The sequence below is a fragment of the Corvus cornix genome, chromosome 21 (assembly GCF_000738735.6).
Source record: "Corvus cornix cornix isolate S_Up_H32 chromosome 21, ASM73873v5, whole genome shotgun sequence".
Lineage (NCBI taxonomy): Eukaryota > Metazoa > Chordata > Aves > Passeriformes > Corvidae > Corvus > Corvus cornix.
Window position 1 is genome coordinate 1187430 of NC_046350.1, and position 16559 is coordinate 1203988.

The 16559-nt window shown below is 49.5% G+C and overlaps 2 protein-coding genes across 8 annotated transcripts; one reads left to right on the plus strand and one right to left on the minus strand.

Annotated features, from left to right (window-relative positions):
• The first annotated feature begins 858 nt into the window (after nucleotides 1-858).
• Nucleotides 859-5406, plus strand: LOC104697573 (claudin-16-like). 4 transcript variants are annotated; one of them, XM_019293677.2, is made up of 6 exons: nucleotides 859-1069; nucleotides 2470-2666; nucleotides 2963-3065; nucleotides 4012-4176; nucleotides 4325-4516; nucleotides 5082-5406. In XM_019293677.2, the coding sequence occupies exons 2-6, from the start codon at nucleotides 2478-2480 to the stop codon at nucleotides 5171-5173; spliced, it is 741 nt and encodes a 246-aa protein (XP_019149222.1). In that variant the 5' UTR covers nucleotides 859-1069; nucleotides 2470-2477; the 3' UTR covers nucleotides 5174-5406. The 4 variants fall into 4 exon arrangements, with proteins under 4 accessions (XP_019149222.1, XP_019149223.1, XP_019149224.1 ...); XM_019293678.2 differs by having other exon boundaries at nucleotides 864-1069; nucleotides 2470-2639; XM_019293679.2 differs by having other exon boundaries at nucleotides 879-1069; nucleotides 2470-2591.
• A 1508-nt stretch (nucleotides 5407-6914) lies between these two features.
• YBX1 (Y-box binding protein 1) lies at nucleotides 6915-16455 on the minus strand. Of its 4 annotated transcripts, none has more exons than XM_039564085.1 (8): nucleotides 16124-16455; nucleotides 15718-15781; nucleotides 12271-12304; nucleotides 10087-10176; nucleotides 9565-9867; nucleotides 9132-9211; nucleotides 8763-9028; nucleotides 6915-7285 (listed from the first exon to the last, which is right to left on the minus strand). In XM_039564085.1, the coding sequence occupies exons 1-7, from the start codon at nucleotides 16278-16280 to the stop codon at nucleotides 8794-8796; spliced, it is 963 nt and encodes a 320-aa protein (XP_039420019.1). In that variant the 5' UTR covers nucleotides 16281-16455; the 3' UTR covers nucleotides 6915-7285; nucleotides 8763-8793. The 4 variants fall into 4 exon arrangements, with proteins under 4 accessions (XP_039420019.1, XP_039420017.1, XP_039420016.1 ...); XM_039564083.1 differs by having other exon boundaries at nucleotides 6915-7290; XM_039564082.1 differs by having other exon boundaries at nucleotides 8763-9040.
• Between the last annotated feature and the right edge of the window lie 104 nt (nucleotides 16456-16559).

The window sequence follows — 16559 nt, forward strand, 5'->3', positions numbered from 1 at the left end:
ATGCCAAAACATTGGACCTGCCATGTGCCAGAATTCTGGGGAAATAGGATAACTCAAAGCCCCAGGAATCTCACACATAAGGCACCTGGGGGTCTCTGTGGGGCTGAAGCTCAAGGATTTGCCAAGACTGGTGCTTTGCCAAAATACCCACAGCAAAATGCTGCAGAGGATTATCTAGAGGGAAAAAAAAAAAAAAAACCACAACAAAAGCCAAACCCACCCTAAAAACCCAAGTGCACCTCAACTATGATTCACAAAGTGGAAATATGAGTGTTTTCCATGGGTCTGAGAGATGAGGGTGAGTGATGGCAGAGCCGCGAGGCACAGCTGAGCCCAGAGATGCTCAGAGGATGCTGTAACACAGATCCCATTTAATCCCCAAATAGTAGGGGATTAGAGAACAAACCAGAAGTTTTTAGGGCAGCTCCAAGTGCCAGACAGCTGGGGTGCTGCCACCCAGGGTCATAGGCACCTCCTTGGGGGCTGACCAGACATGGTACCTGAGCCATCACCACTGCAGTGGTTTTCACTTGTTTTCTGTTTAATGGGGAAAAAAGAAAGGTCTTAATTACCAGCCAAAGAGGTTCATTATCACCCTGGCATTCCAGCTTCTTTCTTTGGCCCCTTCCAACCCTCTGACTCTCACACCGCTCCTGGATCTTAGGCCACTCCAGTGCCTTAGGCAGTAATTGAAAGATCTAATTAAAAAACGGGGTATTTGTCCAGGACACAGAGTCCCCCACCTGGGGAGAGTTCCCAGCAGGTTTCCACCGGTTTCCCCATGTGACATTTTTGGGGAGGCTCCATTCCCAGCCTATGACTGCTCTAACTGCAGGGATGCCCATCATGTTTCAGAGCACAAAGCCCAGCTGACGTACCTTGGACAAACCTTAAATAGCCCAGCGCAGGCTCCAGCCGGTGCTGTGTATCTCTGACTCCATTAGATTAGTCAAGATCCAATCCCATCAGCACTTAAAAGCCTTCCAGACCTACATCCCTATCCCAAATCATCAGCAACAAAGAGATTCTGTCATCATCCCACTGCAACAAGGATGAGCCTGCGGTGAAGGTAATGCTCCCCCATGAACCCCTTTTATTATCAACAAAGAGCTGATTTTTCCCAGCATTAAGAATTTCTTTCTCTTCCTTTTTTTTTCTTGCTCATATAACTGGCTGAACAGATTTTCTTCAAAGGCTCCAAAACAGCTGGGGTCTTGCAGAAACAAATAAGGTTCTGGAGAGTTAGCTCAGAAGGGAGCCTGGGGAATTTTAAAAAATTATTGTAAATTGGGGTCTAAGAGGCTGCCCACTTGGAGTGAAACTCATGGAAGTGCTCAGAGATGATGGGAGAGTGATGCCTCTACTCCCAGTGACATCCCAAGAGGGGATGTGGGGGGAGATGGGGCACATTGGGTGTGGGAAACCACAACCCTCCTTCCCACCTCTGCCCCACAGGGACCCTGTGCCATGCCAGGGTGGGCAGCCTCTGGCTGGAGGTACCAAACCTGGTGATGATGAAGAGTTACCATCTCATGGTAATTAACCCATGTAGCTCAGAAACTCATGTGGTTTTGCTAATTAACACGTTTGTATGGACCCCTGTCCAAAGGTCTGTTGCAGTGGTTGCAATTTCAGGCAGTAAAATATTTGGCATTTTGGGTTGCAAAACATGACAAAGTGTGATTCCTGCCCAGGGTTTGCAGACACCATGTCCCCTGCTCATACCTTGGGCACAGCTCCCCTCTCTGCAGAGTCCCTTCATCTAGGGATGGAAAACTATCATCCATCCATCCATCCATCCATCCATCATCTAGGATGGAAAACAAATGGTCCAATCCCTTCTGCTCTGTGGAAAGCCTTGGCAGCTCCTCAGGGCACCTACATCATGCCCCAGAAGCCTTTGTCCCCCTTGAAATGGGAGATATGTCTTTGGGCTTGTGCTTAAGATTAGGACACCTCCATGGGACACTTGCTTGTGCTCCAACCTGGACGTTCAACACCTCATAGCTTTTCTTGGAGTAAAAAACAAAAGCAAGAAAAGGTAGAGGATGTACCCACCAAGTCACATGGCAGGGATGGAGGTCTCTAGAGGTTCTCTGGAGACGTGCTTAGGCCACAGGTTTTTGTAGCAGCTGTTATTTGACAGTGGTTTCCAGCAGCTCTTGATTCCCAAAGGGCAAGTACTGATGGTTGGCAGCTTCTATTTGGAAGAGAGGGAACCAATGCGGGAACATCTCCACTACAAAATTACTGTGTATCTAAAAGCTCTCTTTACATGTAAACCTGGTGGCCCAACCATAGCAGAGGATATCAGAGCATTTTGACAGCAGTGAGCACCGTGAGACAGGGCCCAGACGACTCCTAGGGATCCAGAGGATGGCCTGGCATTGGTGGCACTTTGTCCTTGGAAGACTGGGTGTCTGGAAGTAGCCACAGCAGAGCTGGTGAACATCTCTGTGCCCCTTGCAGGTCACCCCATGAGTGCAGCCCTGCAGGTGACAGCATTTGGGCTTGCACTTCTCTCAACACTCTTCCTACTCCTGGCCACGTGCACAGACTGTTGGATGGTCAATGCTGATGACAGCTTGGAGGTGAGCAGAGAAATCACCTGGAAGGTGAGCAGAGTGGCCACCTTTAAGGTGAGCAGAGCAATCATCATCCTCAAGGTGAGCAGCTGAGAGCAAGGGGGGTGCCTTGCCATCCATGAGGTTGCACCATGTCTCCACAGGCTTGGAAAAGGGACATGGTGGGACAAATCCACTGCTTTTTGAGTTGAAGGATTAGAGGATTATAGAGACAGAGAGATGGAGCAGGAGAAAACAGAGAGCAAGTATGGGCAGGGAGTCACTGGGACATTGTCCAGGTGTAGTGGTGGGAGTGTGAAATCTGCCCTGCTGGGCTGGGAGATCCGTGGGAAGCTGAGGGGACTCTTTTTGCATGAGTGCCTTTCTCCCGCTTCCAGGTAAGTCACAAATGCCGGGGCCTTTGGAGGGAGTGTGTCACCAACATGCAGGACGGAGTCAGGACCTGCGACCAATATGACTCCATTCTGGCTGACCACCCAGGTGAGCTGACCTGGCCTGGAGGCATTTGTTAAGTTCACAGCTCAGAGTCTTGAAAGGGAAGAGGGAAAGTGATTTTCATTGCACCAAGCTTCCCTTTGTCAGTCAGCCACGCCAGCCTAAGGCTGCTCTTGGTCTCCTGTCCCAATAGGTTGGTCTGGGCAGCAGTTCAGGGTTCAGTCAGACCTGCCATGGGGTCATCAGGCAGGAAAGAGGCCATGAAGCTGTGCAGCTCACAACAAACATGTTCTGGCATGTAGAACTTAGGATTTGCAACCCACCATGCTGCAGGCAGAGCAAGGACCATTCCCACTGGCCAAGAACTCATGCCCACAGCTCAGAGACAGTCACATCAGGGTAGGGACATTTCTTCTGGCCTGCACAGGGCACATCAAGCCCTGCATAGAGAACCCTTGTGTTGGGCCATGACACGGAACAAGACAGATTCAGGCAGTGGAGAAGGAGAGTTGTCAGTATGGACTAAGGGAGGCTGCCACTTGCTCTGGGGAGGAGGGACCTTTGCAGGGCACAGTCCCATTACAGCTGGTGATGTGATCCATGCCAGCTCTTGTTATTCACTGGTATATTGACATTTGCTGTTCAAAACACCTGCTACACAACTTGGAGGAAGAAACAGTGTGGACAGCAGTGTCTTTTGCTCAAGAATGTCTTGAGCAGGTGACCACATACCAGGTGCTGATGGGTATACCTTGAGTTGTTTTGTTTCTTGAGCTGGTTTAATCATGAGTTTAAGTCCTTATTAAGTTTCTGATGAGTTTGTTGAGCACCTTCCCTTGGCCCATGGCAGGGTTGGTGGGTTCCAGTGTGATGGCCACTGGTGAGCTGGGTTACTCTAATGGGGACATGGGCAGCAATCTGGAGTGGAGAGACCTGTTGTTCTGACTATTCCTCATTCCCGTTTCTGGTTGTTTTTAACTTCCCTGCCCAGTGAAGATCGTGGTGACACGGACCCTGATGATCACAGCGGATCTGCTGGCTGGCCTGGCTTTGGCTACACTGGTCCTTGGGCTTGACTGCATCACGTTCCTCAATGAAGATCCTTGTGTCAAACTGAAGATGTGCTATGGAGCTGGAGTCATACTTGGCGCTGGGAGTGCGTGGCAGGGAGAGCTTGGGACCAGACAGACCTCATGTCCCCAGGGAGCTGGGGAGCATGCTGGGAGCTAGCGGCACCCCCTCAGAAGGGCTTGGGGAGCATAGGGGGTTATATGGTTCTTTTTAACAAGCCCCATTCCTCCTAGGTATCCTGGGGCTCATAGGCTCCGTGTGGTATGCGGTGGACGTCTACCTGGAGAGGGCCATGCTGGTGTCACACAATATATTCCTGGGAGTCCACTACGACTTTGGGTGGTCATGCTGGCTGGGGATGGCTGGCTCCACTGGCTGCTGTGTGGCATCTGTCCTGCTGACCTGCTGCCTCTATGCCTGCACAGGTCAGTCTGTCTCATTCCACCCCATCCTATCTCAAGTTTTGCCCTGCAGGAATATGGGGTGAAGGACAAGCTCAGAGGGCAAAGGGGCTTCTTGCAGGGTCCAGCCTAGCCAAGGGGAACCCCTTTGTGCCTGGCCTGTGCCCCTTGGCTGGGGAGGCTACAACAAGGCAGAACAGGGCTGAGTAAGGAGCCCCATAAACCCTGTAAGGGCATGGAGAGGGTGCAGGAGTCCATCCACATCTGTGGGCCTCCAGGTCCTGGTGAAGGTGTGGTGATGTTTACTCAAAGCAGTAGCCGTGCTAGAGCTGAATCCCTGACATCAGCCAAAGCCTGAGCCAGTGGCTGCAGGGATGTGCTGGTTGAAATCCAGCCCCACCACCAGGGACATTGGGCAGGTGATGCCTCCCCAGACGTCATCTCTAATCCTTATGCCTGGTCCCATGGGGTGTAAGTTAACCCTGCTGGCTAGCTGGGTTCAATTCTCCTGCCATGTCCCCGTGCTGTGGCAGCCCCAAGTCACCCTGCAATGGCCAGCTGTGACATAACCCCAACTCTTTCCTGGCAGCCCCCAGCAGCTGCTGTCAACCCCAGAGGCATCCTCAGCCCCAGGGCCGAACAGCCACCAGCAAGATGTACGCCATGGATTCCCGTGTGTGATGGCCAGCAGCACCTCCTGCACCCAGCTCTGATACGGGACACTCTCCCTGCCAGTCCAACCCCATTAAAGCATTAGCACCTCTACTGAGACACTTCTGCAGCTGCTTCCAAGCTCTGACGCAGCCAGATGACTGCTAAAAGCGAGGGTACTGCAGCAGTCAGCCAGGGAAGGGTATTTTTCCCACTTCCAGCCAGGTTTCATGAAAATAAAACCCAGAAAAGTGTTGCTTTAAGAAAAGATGCCCCTGTTCCCCAGGGACACCCAGGAAAGCTTTCAGGACATTGGGGGCAGAGTCGCTCCTCTGACACTGCTCAGCCCATGCTTTGGAGGAATTCAGTGGGAAGTCTTTTCTGCATGGAGCAGTACTGACTCCATGTGGCTGGTAGTCCTGGTTCCTCCCACACCAGTCCCACTGGAAACCTTCCCTGGGATCGGACAGAGGGCAGCACAATTTGTGCTCAAAAACTGGGTAAAACCAGGAGTCTGGAACACTTAGTTATCAATGTTTTCATGGGGGATCAAGGAACACCAAAGCCATACACACCAGACACAAGGAGGTGAGTCAGTCTGAAGCCTGATGATCTACCTGCAGAGTGGGGTTTTTAAGTTCACACAAACCAGGAATTCTGTTTTCAAAGTGAATTATTATCTTTCTACACTTGTAAACCATTATGAAAACAAACCAGAACCTGAAACCACCACCAACTCAATCCTCACCACTCTCAATTACTGAATGCTGGTTTTGGCCTCATTCCCTTACTTCTCACCCCAAGCTCAGCACAGACACAGAGCAAAGCCTGGGGCGCTGGGACTGTTGGGACACCTGGGGTGGTTGAGACACCGGAGCCTAAAGGAAAATGATTAAGAGCACAGAGCTCACTAGTATGTAGAAAGGTCCCAAAAGCTGCCATTGGACAGCCACCCCCTCCTGCAGCTGCTCTGCAGTGGTTCTAACGGCTGTTGTCAGAGCATTGCACAGCTGGGCTGAGACAAGGGTGAGCCCCATGCTGAGGGAGCAGCCCCCACTCACCAGGTTCTCACCATGGCACTGGGGTGCAGCCAGAGCCAGTTTTGGCATAAGGCATGGCTCTGGCTCCATGCTTCTGCACCCCTGGGGGAACTGGTGATGGACTGCCGGCTCTGCAGTGCACTCATGAGCAAGTGTGCTACAGCACAGCCCCAGTGATGAGTTTGGTATTTTTTGGAATCTAGAACCTGGCACAGGTTGCCCAGAGAAGCTGTGGCTGTCCCATCCCTCAAAGTGCTCAAAGCCAGCTTGGACCGGGCTTGGAGCAACCCGGTCAAAGTGGAAGGCGTCCCTGCCCCAGTGGCAGGGTATGGGATGAGGTGAGCATTAAGGCTCCTCCCAACCCAAAACAATGTGGGATTCTACCATTTGGGCGGAGGGGGGGGTCCCCTTTTTTTTTTAAGCACCCTCACACCACCTCAGTTCTGCAAGTGCTGTATTCCAGCAAGGACACAGGCAAGCTGCTCCAGCAAACAGCTCTTGGAAACACTGCACTAGCACTAGGCACTCCCACCCCTCTGTGCCCGCCCCTCCTTCTCCAGTGTGACTCAACTGCATCTTCATTGGTATTTTCACTTTCATTTTCCTGTTTTACCCCACCAGTCTGTATGCCCAAAGAGTAAAGCACTCATTTTTTTCCCAAATATTTTATGAATATTTAACTTAAAACCCTTTCACACTGAAGTGGGTTTAAAACGCTCAAGTACACACGGTAACTCTTTAAGACCTTTATTAACAGATGCTTGCAGTTTGACTTGAAAAAATCAGGCGTATATTTCATACAAATTAAAAATGAGGTTCTTAAAAATCTCAACTTGACCAGATATGAAACAATTTACAAACTTTTAAAGGTATATTGAGAAAAAACAGGCTTTTAAAAAACGTGTTTATCATTTCCAAAAAGAGAATTCTTTAGGTAAAAATAATAAAAACCCCATGCTGCATAGATAATGCAGATAGTTCTAGTAATCTGGTCAACAGCAAAAAGCAAGCACTTAAGGTCTTCAGTTCCAATTCTTTTGTTCATTTCTTATTGCTGGAATTTCATTTTCTTCTTCATTTCTTAAAGTCTTTTCTTTGATGACTAAACTGAAAAAGAGAAAAACAAAAAGGCTCATAAGACAAGTGACAAAGGGTTACAGGGATGCTTTGTGTACCAAGACTCACCTGCAACTCAAAAATTCACCCTAAGCTGCCTGTCACATGCTCACAGGACAACCCTCACCAGCTACTGTTCCTTGTCAGCCCCCTCCTCTCCCCCTCAACAACCACACCCACCACCTTCCCGCAGGACCAATGCCAAGGACTTCAGAGAGAGCAGTCAGTCAACTTAAACCCAAAGGGATCCCTCTGGTCATGGGGAGAGCTGCTTCCACCAGGCTCTGCCGACATTCAGCCACTGCCCAGAGCACAGAAACTAAACACAATAACTCTCCAATGCTCCCAGACAGCAAGAGGAACCAAGGTGCCACTGTGGTATTCTTTTGAAGCCCATGATCTAAGAATTCATCCAGGAGGTGTTGACCACCAAGATGAATACCAGGATACGACAAATATTCACAACAAGTGCACAGAGACCACTGCAGCAAGGCCTGGACAGGGACTGAATGATCAATCTGCAAGTGGAACATAAAGCACCTGAGGCCGTGCAGATCAAGTTCCCAAGCTCCCACAGTTGGGAGAGGCTGCAGCTGCTGCCAACACCAAGCCATTCTCCCAGCCCAACTCCTGCAGCCCCTGTCCATCCCATCAATGTGACCACTCAGTCTGCTCCCACTACAGCCTGAATTCCTCTTCCACTTTCCTGCCCTCCAGGAACAAGTGACAAAAGGAATGGGATACACACACGGGTGAGAAGAAATGCAGAACAAGTAGAGTCCTGGCAATGAAAATATTCCCAAATTAGCAGAACTGTCCCTTAGGAGTCAGCACTAAACAAGCCCCAATCACAGTCAGGTACCCTTGCAACTAACCCAGCCTTTGACCCCTGCCCTGCACACAACCCTCCCAAGCCCACACCTCAGCACTGCAACCACACCTCCCACACACTGACAAAAGCACCATTTCTACCAGTTTTTCCAGCATTTTGGTTAGATAAAAAGCTGCTCCTGAGACACTCCTGCTAATTCCTCATTGACTTCATAGAAATGGATGCCAAAGTCTCAGTACCATCCACCTCCCTGAAGGGACTCAGCTCAGGCACTGATGGAGTTTGGTAAATCCCAGCACATGCTTCTCCTGACTACTTTCAAGTCTTTACACTTGCACTGCTTGAATTTCTGGGTGAGCAGACTGCTGTAAGCCTGAACTACTGAACATAGCCAAGATTTAGAGTGTAACAGTATTCCATCAATGACAATTAAAGCTTGTCATTGATTCCCGCCAATCAGTCGGCATTGAGGCAACAAAGCCTCGCAGTTCAGTTCTGCAGGGACACTCACAGATCAGTTACAGCACGCATGAGCAAGAAGTGTCCAAACCTTGTAAGGCACAAATTAAAAGAAAGCATGAGAAGAAAAAGTCAGTCAGCAAACGGCATCCCCAGGCCCCTGGTCACGCACCCGGATGATGGTAGAGATGTTAAGCCGGTATTTACTCAGCCCCGCCCTGCTCAGCCTCGGGAGCGGACGTGTTCTCAGCTGGTGGTTCGGCTGTCTTCGTCTCTTTGCCATCTTGTGGTTTAGGGTTCTCTGGGCGTCTGCGTCGGTAGTTGAAGTTACGGCGGTACCGACGTTGAGGTGGCTGCTGACTTTGGGTTTCATCCCCTTGGTTCTCTTTATCTTCTTCATTCCCATCCTCTCTAGGCTGTCTTTGACGAGGAGGACCCCTGAAAGTCAAGCTAAGCTTTAACCATGCAGCACCTGAGCATTGCCATGTCCTGGCTCTGTCGCAGAACAAGGCTAAAACCAGCAGCTTGATCTGCAGCATACCTGCGAAATCTTGGTCTGTAACCCCGGTACATGTTTTGCCTGACTGGTCTGCCATCTCCTGCACCCTGGTTGTCAGCACCCTGCAAGACATCAGGCCACAGACCCCCTCAGCCCCAAGCAGAAGTGTGCTAACACCACAGCTTGTCATGCTGTGAGGAAGGAGCTGGAAGGTTGTCAGTTCAGTCAAGGTGGGCAGCAGTTCTAGGGAACAGGTGTGCACACAATGGAGAATCCTCCAGTTAATCGTATCAATTGAAACACTCTGGTTTTTAGAAGCTGTAACACGAAGACCTTCAGCTACTTTATTTCATGTTACTGCCAAACCTTACCAAAATCATCTGGAATACCTACAAGAAGTGTCAAAAGGTGCATCTCATCACCCTGCTCCAAAGCAACCAAGCCTGTTTAGCATCATATGTCATACAAATGTTACCTCCACTATCTCTCCCTGCACGGGAGGGTTGGTATATTGTGGACGACGCCCGTAGGGCCTACGCATATAGTAAGGTGGGTACCGCCGCCTGCGATAGGGACGGCGTTGCTGAGCTTGACCTTCTGGTATGTTCTCTGCTCCTTCATTTTTTTCCCCACTCTCACTGTTCTGGTAGTTTTGCTGGTAGTTGCGTGGAGGACCCCTACGACGTGGATATCGTCTGTAATGGTTACGATCTGCTGCGTATTTACTGCCCTGCACTGGAACTCCACCAGGTCCTGTAACGTTGGCTGCCTCCGCGCCCTAAAGAGTGGACACAGCATTAGGGAAACAGTCACCATCCCACCAGCTACAGCGTAACAGTCTAGTACTGAGCAATGATTTACATCCACATTGTGAAGCAATGAAAAACCATTCAACTCCTTGGATGTCATCAGGCATAGACTCAAACCACAGGCACCACACCAAAGCCTGCAATCTGAGTTTTCCATGTGCACTCTGACACCCGAGAGATGTGTTTACCTTTTCTCCCTCAACCACATCAAACTCCACGGTCTCTCCATCTCCTACGCTGCGGAGGTACTTCCTGGGGTTATTCTTCTTTATGGCAGTCTAACAACACAACAGTGCAGGCACAGCATAAGAATACAAAGGAAGATTTTTTTTTTTTAAGATTACTAAATACTCAAATTCTTTATCTTAGGAGAAAGACCTGTACTCCTGAAAAAGCAATTCAATCATTGGGAAAATCCAGGAAGTCATAAAATGTACCTGTATTACGCTCTGGACTATTTGAAATGAGCAACAGCTTTACCATTAACTGGAAGTACCAGTCAACATGCTGTCTACTGGCTAAAAAGGCAGTTTGAAAACAAAGAGTAAAACTCCCAAACCACACACTGGCTACAGGATTCCTAATCAGAGTTTAACATTCAACATCACTGTGATAGTTATACATTCCTCTGAAGCATATAAATCAATATATCAGCCTTTCCAATCACCCTCTTGGATTTCCAGTCCTCCATTATTTCCCACACCACCACAGGACACAGCAGCTTCTGCATTCCATACTCTATAAACCTAACAATGGCCAGGTATCAAGAGATTTCCTCCTCTGAGGCTGCCAACACCATAGTTTCTACCACAGGACCGACCAATTAACCCTAAATCTACTCCAGCTGTGTATTGCACACCAAGGACTGGCCTTTCCCAGGTGTCAGCACCAGACAATCCTCTGTATCAGTGGCCACCTGTCAAACAACATTACTAGAACAGACTCAATTTTCGATGCTCTCCAATACTGGATGACATCTTCAACAGATGAGTTAATACTCAATACACACCATGCTCAGCCATGTTCTGCTTATCAAACACTTCAACTGAACAGCAATACAAGTGTAACAACGTTAACAAAAATACTTGCCACACAATTTGGTTATATTTTTTTTTCCCCCTAAATGGAACAAAATCAATGGAAAAGCATGCCCACAAGTCTCAGTCTAAACAACAGTAACTTTAGAGAAAGCCTTATTACAACAGCAGCCAGTCCAACAGCTTTTTGTGACACCTGAGCTATGTAACAGGGATGGAAAAAAGCATACACAGAAAGAACTTCTCAACCAACCTGATTTCTTTCAGATTAGAGCCCTGTAACTGTTTTATTTTCAGTATTACACTAGAACAAATCATTACCAAACTGTTATTTCAGAAACATAAACAGTAGCTACATGACAAGTCCTGTAATGCAACCAGTAAGTCAAGGTCACTTACAGGTGACCCCTACTTGCCAATCGGGTCTGAAAGCTTCCCCTCAGGGTATGTATAACCTCTCACAAACCAGTGCCTCTAATAGCTGGCAATTTAGACAAAGAACAGGCAAGAAGCTGAGAGATTATAAACACTTTCCAGGCATTGCTTTTCCCTTCCTTTGTGTTAACATCAGCAGCACATCCCTAACTTGAGGCAAAAGAATGACCCACAGACTCCTAAATGCCAGAGGAAAACCGGGCTCCACTACGAATTCTTTGTGGGCTGCTTGCTGACGAGATCCTGAGCCAGAAAGGGCAAAAAACAAATTGCTGATCACAGCCTTGCAATTCAGACAAAGAACTAAACTAAGGCAAACCTGCTCCATGAAGTAATATACAGGTGTGGTGTGCAGTCTTGGGCTATCTTCCAGAGGTTTACCTGTTTGCCATACATTGTATCTCAAGTATACATACCAGTTAAATTGAAAAGCCCTTATTTAAATGTTTGTAGACTTTCACTGAAAGCCTAGAACAATAAAATCTATAATTTTGCCTAGGGGAAAAAAGCTTCACTGGCACTTCATCCCTATTATAGCTCAATTAATTTCTCTCCCTGCTGCAAGCTTTTCATTTAACTTTATTTCCAGATGCTTACTTAACCACTGTATGAATCCACAAGATGACTGGACTCCATGCAGTTATCCCCAAGCCCATGCTGGCAGCCAGTGCAGTTCTCATCACTACACCATCAGCCCACTCAGCCCTCTGTACATCACGTGGACGTGCAAAACCAAGAAGTGCAAGCAGGCTCCACTTGTAATGCAATCAAGAATCAGTTGCTTGTATTCAAGTAACAGTGAAAATGCAAGGCTCTTCCACAACTTCAGTCCTACTTAAATGGGTCAGGCACAGTCAAATTTCTGACAAGGAATATGTTTCAGTTTCAAGGAAACCTTACCTGATGGACAAACACATCTTCCTTGGTGTCATTCCTGCAAGACAACAAGAAATTGAAATTTGTGAATAAAATGCACAGTAAATTAAAAATTCGGTTGTCTGGTACAGAGCCAAAATGCAGATCTATCATAACGGGCTTTGAGCATCAGCCTTACTCATCAACCTGCTCTCAACTAGTTCCTATCAGCTTACTGCGTGTAGAAGAGATCAGCAGGAAGCTCGCACAAAGTGCAAAGCACATCCTGAAGGTTCAGTAAGGCACATTGCTCCTCACTCCTGCACACCTCTCTATCCTTCATGTCCCATCAATGGAGACGGTTTGAACACCTGACAGTGACCACTCACTCCTTCCCAGCGGTGCTCTGTGGGAGACTGGCCTACTGCAGCTTTTGGAAGCAGCTCTGCCACTGGAGCCTGACATTCCCTCAGCTTTAAAGTCTCCCTCACCTGAGGAACAGCAACACCAGCTGCCTGTGAAGGCAGCACCATTGATCAAGCCTTGGTCTCCCCTCTCAAGAAACAGAAAACAGCTCAGGTCTGTATCTACAGGGACCCACGAGCACCCATCCTTCAAGCATGACCCTGGCAGAGCTTCCGCAACTGCCATGAGTCTGAACAACCACAGCTCAGTATCAGCTTCAGTCAAAATTTTCTACTCTGCTCTGAAGAGTTACAACAGAGGCACCCTTGCGCTGGTTAGAGCTGCACAAGCCATCTCCCCTACTCCTGAAGCATGGACATCCCAGCTCCCATCACATCAACCCACCCTCACTGCAGTGTTAGTTTCATTACTGCATGGAACAATTTGAATCAACAGGAAAATGGCTTTTATTTCCTAGAATGACAGGTTAAAGACATAAGTAAGCTCATGTGAAAACGTGCTCCGAACTGGAGTGCTCGTATCTAGTGGTAACAGAATACTTGGGTTGGTTTGTAGTAAGATAAAGCTAGGTGCTCCTCACCCCTGGCTTTAAAAAGTGAGAATTGACAATTAAACGTTTTCCAGAAACTCCATCCAAACTACGGCTATTCTGTCAGACATCACCAGTAAAAATAAGTCCCCTTGTTTCCTCTTGAAATTGATGCCTACAGACCTCAAAGATTACTGGGGAAAGGCAGCCAAAAGGCAGCAGAGCCATTCTGATCTCATCTCCAAAGCCCCAGGATGCAGCACCCAGACGCCCTTGCAAAGCCAAAGCTGAGAGACTCTTCTTCAAAATACAATATCCAAAATGCTGAAAACCTTCACAAGAGCATAGTAACATGTTTCTAGTAAAAATGCTGAGCACCTTCCTTCACCCTCAGCTGAAAAACAGTGGTAGAAAGTACTCATCCACAAGTGTGGACACTTTGTACTTTTGCCCAAGTTGAATTTTGGACAAGCAGACCAGATACTTATTTTTGAAGTCCTTTTGCAATGCAGTTTCCATTCAAAAGGACACTGGAGTTTTGGCTCAACAACTGACTGGGTCACACAGAGCTCACTGAGTGAAAACACACCAGGCCCTTTCACAGCCTCGTGCCACTGGCCACACCACTCCCAATGCTGTTTTCCAGCAAGCACATCTGGAAGCAGCAAGCATGCTGTCAATGTGGATGATGGAACAGCAGGACCATCACTTTCTCAAGGAAAATTTGGAAGGGTACAAGAGAAACACTCATTCTGAAGGTCAAACAAACCATTTAGCTGATCTTTGCACTAAGCCACTCTTCCATTCACGTCTTTTATCCACAAAAATATACTAGAAAAAGGGAATCAAGCAAGCAGACAGACTAAGAAGTCCAGCAGGGCACCAAATGCCAGGCCAGACAGTGCAACTCCAGTTGCAGTACAGACTAAGCTAGCGGCTTTTGCACATCTACTTGTTATTTTGGCAAACATGAGAAATAATCATCAAAGACCCAGAATTCAAACTCCAATTTTGGAACAGAATCGCACTTCTAACACTAAAAGCACACAGAAAATACCTGAAGTGAGCATGCACCTCCATCAAAGCTGATTTCAGTTCCAAAGCTCATTTTATCTGCAAGCAGACCTGGCTAAAGCCGAGCCATGCAAGGGCAGGAGCTCCTGCACAGCTTCCTTGCAACCAGGCAAAGATTCCAGAGCTGAGGAAATGTCCTCCTCTTCAGTTACCAGGCTCTAATCTCTTGATAATACGAGATCATGCTGGGTTTCTCATTACAAATAGCAACCTCAGGGATTAAACAGCTGCCAAAGTAATGACTGGAGAAGCCATTCGGATGTCTTAACTAGATGCTGCTGCTTCCTCACTTGACTGACATCACAGAACATTTCCACTACTGAGGGAACAGGAAAAGCCTTCCCTCGAGGTGGGGTTTGTGGCTGGGACTTGGGAGGCGTTTCCAGAGACACGACAGCTCCCAGCACTGGTGACTGCACAACACCAGGAGCTGAAGCATGGTGTGAACAATGCAAACTGGGCAGACTGGGAGGCAAGTTTGTAAAGCTGCAGACACAAAACCAATTCAGGAGCTTCACGGACAATTCAGACTAGCTCATGAAGTAACGGGCAGTTCAAAAAGGCAGCGTTTAAACCAAACATAAACAAAACATCCAATAATAACACTACACTTGCTGCCCTAAAGGGAGATTCCCCAGTTTTCAGCCACATTCTGAGACCGGGGAGTTCAAGTACCACGATTAAGGGAAACAGCTCTGGCCACACCCCAGGGAGGCCCCCCAAACCAATGGGGCCAAGAATTGCCCATTTTTAAAAAACTTGCTTGCAGAGCACTTCCAGAACTCCTCTCTCCCTGACAGGCCCACATTAGCTATTTACACAAGTCCTGAAGCGTTCAAATTATTCTTTCACACCAACTACTGTCATAAAAAGAATCTTCTAGGCACTTATTTCATGAGACCCGTCCATACACTTCAGTGTGGCACTAGACAGTGTGAACTGTGCTCCTTTTGTTCATATTCCTACATGTTGAAGATTTCCTCATTAGAGCATGTTTGAACTACCAAGTGCTCAAAGCAATTCTTGCTTGCATTGACTGAACTTCACGCAGGAGTTTAAATAAATACCGTGTGCACTGACACGCAGTATACTTTTATATCCTTAAAAAAAAAAAAAAAAAACCAAAAAACAAAAAGAAAAAAACACCAAAAAAAAACCACAACACCGAAACAACCCCAAAACACCACAAATGACCATAATATAAGACACATGGCCGTGGAAACAGACTCGCTTCGAGAGCGCGGCTCTTGCCCAGGTTAAAGGACTTAAAAATCAACCAGGCAAGCCCCGAGCGGGTCAGAAACCCCTGGGTGGAGAAAAGGCACATCCCACCAGCTCCTTCTACCGACCAGGGCGAGAGGGGGCAAAGGCACCGCCGCTCCCCCCCCCGCGTCACCTGTCACCCGCACGCGCCCCCTTCCCGGGGCTCCCCGTGACAGGGCCCGCCGCGTCCGGGCGCTCACCTGTTGATAAAGCCGTAACCGTTCCTCACGTTGAACCATTTCACTGTTCCCAAAACCTTCGTTGCTGCGGGAAGGGGCAGAGGGAAGAGGGGAAGGAGGGGAGGGAGCAGCGCGTCAGGGGCACGTGGCGGGGCGCGCGCACAAAGGCCCCGCGTGGCGGACATCTTGCGCCGCCCCGCCCCCACCCGGCACGCGGGGCCGGCGGCGCGCGGGGAGGGGAAGGGAGGGAGAGGGGGGCGACTAACGGCCGCCGCGCGCGCGAGCAGGGACACGCGCCGAAGGCGGGGAGGGGGCGCGCACCGCCCCTAGGGGGGGGAAGGGAGCGCGCGCCACCCTCAGCCATAGCGGGGGAGGGGTAGGGGGTCGGGGCTTCCCACCCACCCCAGGGACCCCCGCCCGCCCTCACCGATGACCTTCTTGTCCCCGCCAGCGGGAGGCGCCGCCGAGGCCAGGCCGCTGCCCCCGTTCCCGGTCCCGCCGTTTGGCTTGGAGTCGGCGGGGGCGGCGGGGGCCGCCGCGGGGACGGGGGCGGCGGGCGGCTGGGTCTCGGCCTCGCTGCTCATGGCGGCGGCTGTTCGGTGCGGACGGTGGTGGTGACTGCTGTTTGCGCCGCCTCCCGCGGTGTGATGGTGACTGAGGCCGGCCGTGGGGGGGCTGCTCCCTGCTCCGGGCTCGCTGAGCTCCGCTCTCCGCTCCCGATACCGATCGAACTGGCCACAATGGCGGCGCGCACCGGCTAGCCACCCCGCGCGCCCCGCCCGCACACGCCGCGATTCGCCATCTGGCCCGCCCGTTAAACGGAGAGCGACCCCATTGGCTTTTCCCCGAACCCCCACCGCCCC

Bases quoted from the DNA above. Each gene is read 5' to 3' on its own strand.
- YBX1 (XM_039564082.1), bottom strand. From the start codon at position 16,280: ATGAGCAGCGAGGCCGAGACCCAGCCGCCCGCCGCCCCCGTCCCCGCG. The intron at 15,782-16,123 runs GTGAGGGCGGGC...CCCTTCCCGCAG, and splicing joins CGGGGACAAGAAGGTCATCG to CAACGAAGGTTTTGGGAACA. The intron at 9,212-9,564 runs GTAACATTTGTA...GATGTCTTGCAG, and splicing joins TGCAGGGAGAGATAGTGGAG to GGTGCTGACAACCAGGGTGC.
- LOC104697573 (XM_019293677.2), top strand. From the start codon at position 2,478: ATGAGTGCAGCCCTGCAGGTGACAGCATTTGGGCTTGCACTTCTCTCA. The intron at 3,066-4,011 runs GTGAGCTGACCT...TTCCCTGCCCAG, and splicing joins CATTCTGGCTGACCACCCAG to TGAAGATCGTGGTGACACGG. The intron at 4,517-5,081 runs GTCAGTCTGTCT...CTTTCCTGGCAG, and splicing joins CTGCCTCTATGCCTGCACAG to CCCCCAGCAGCTGCTGTCAA.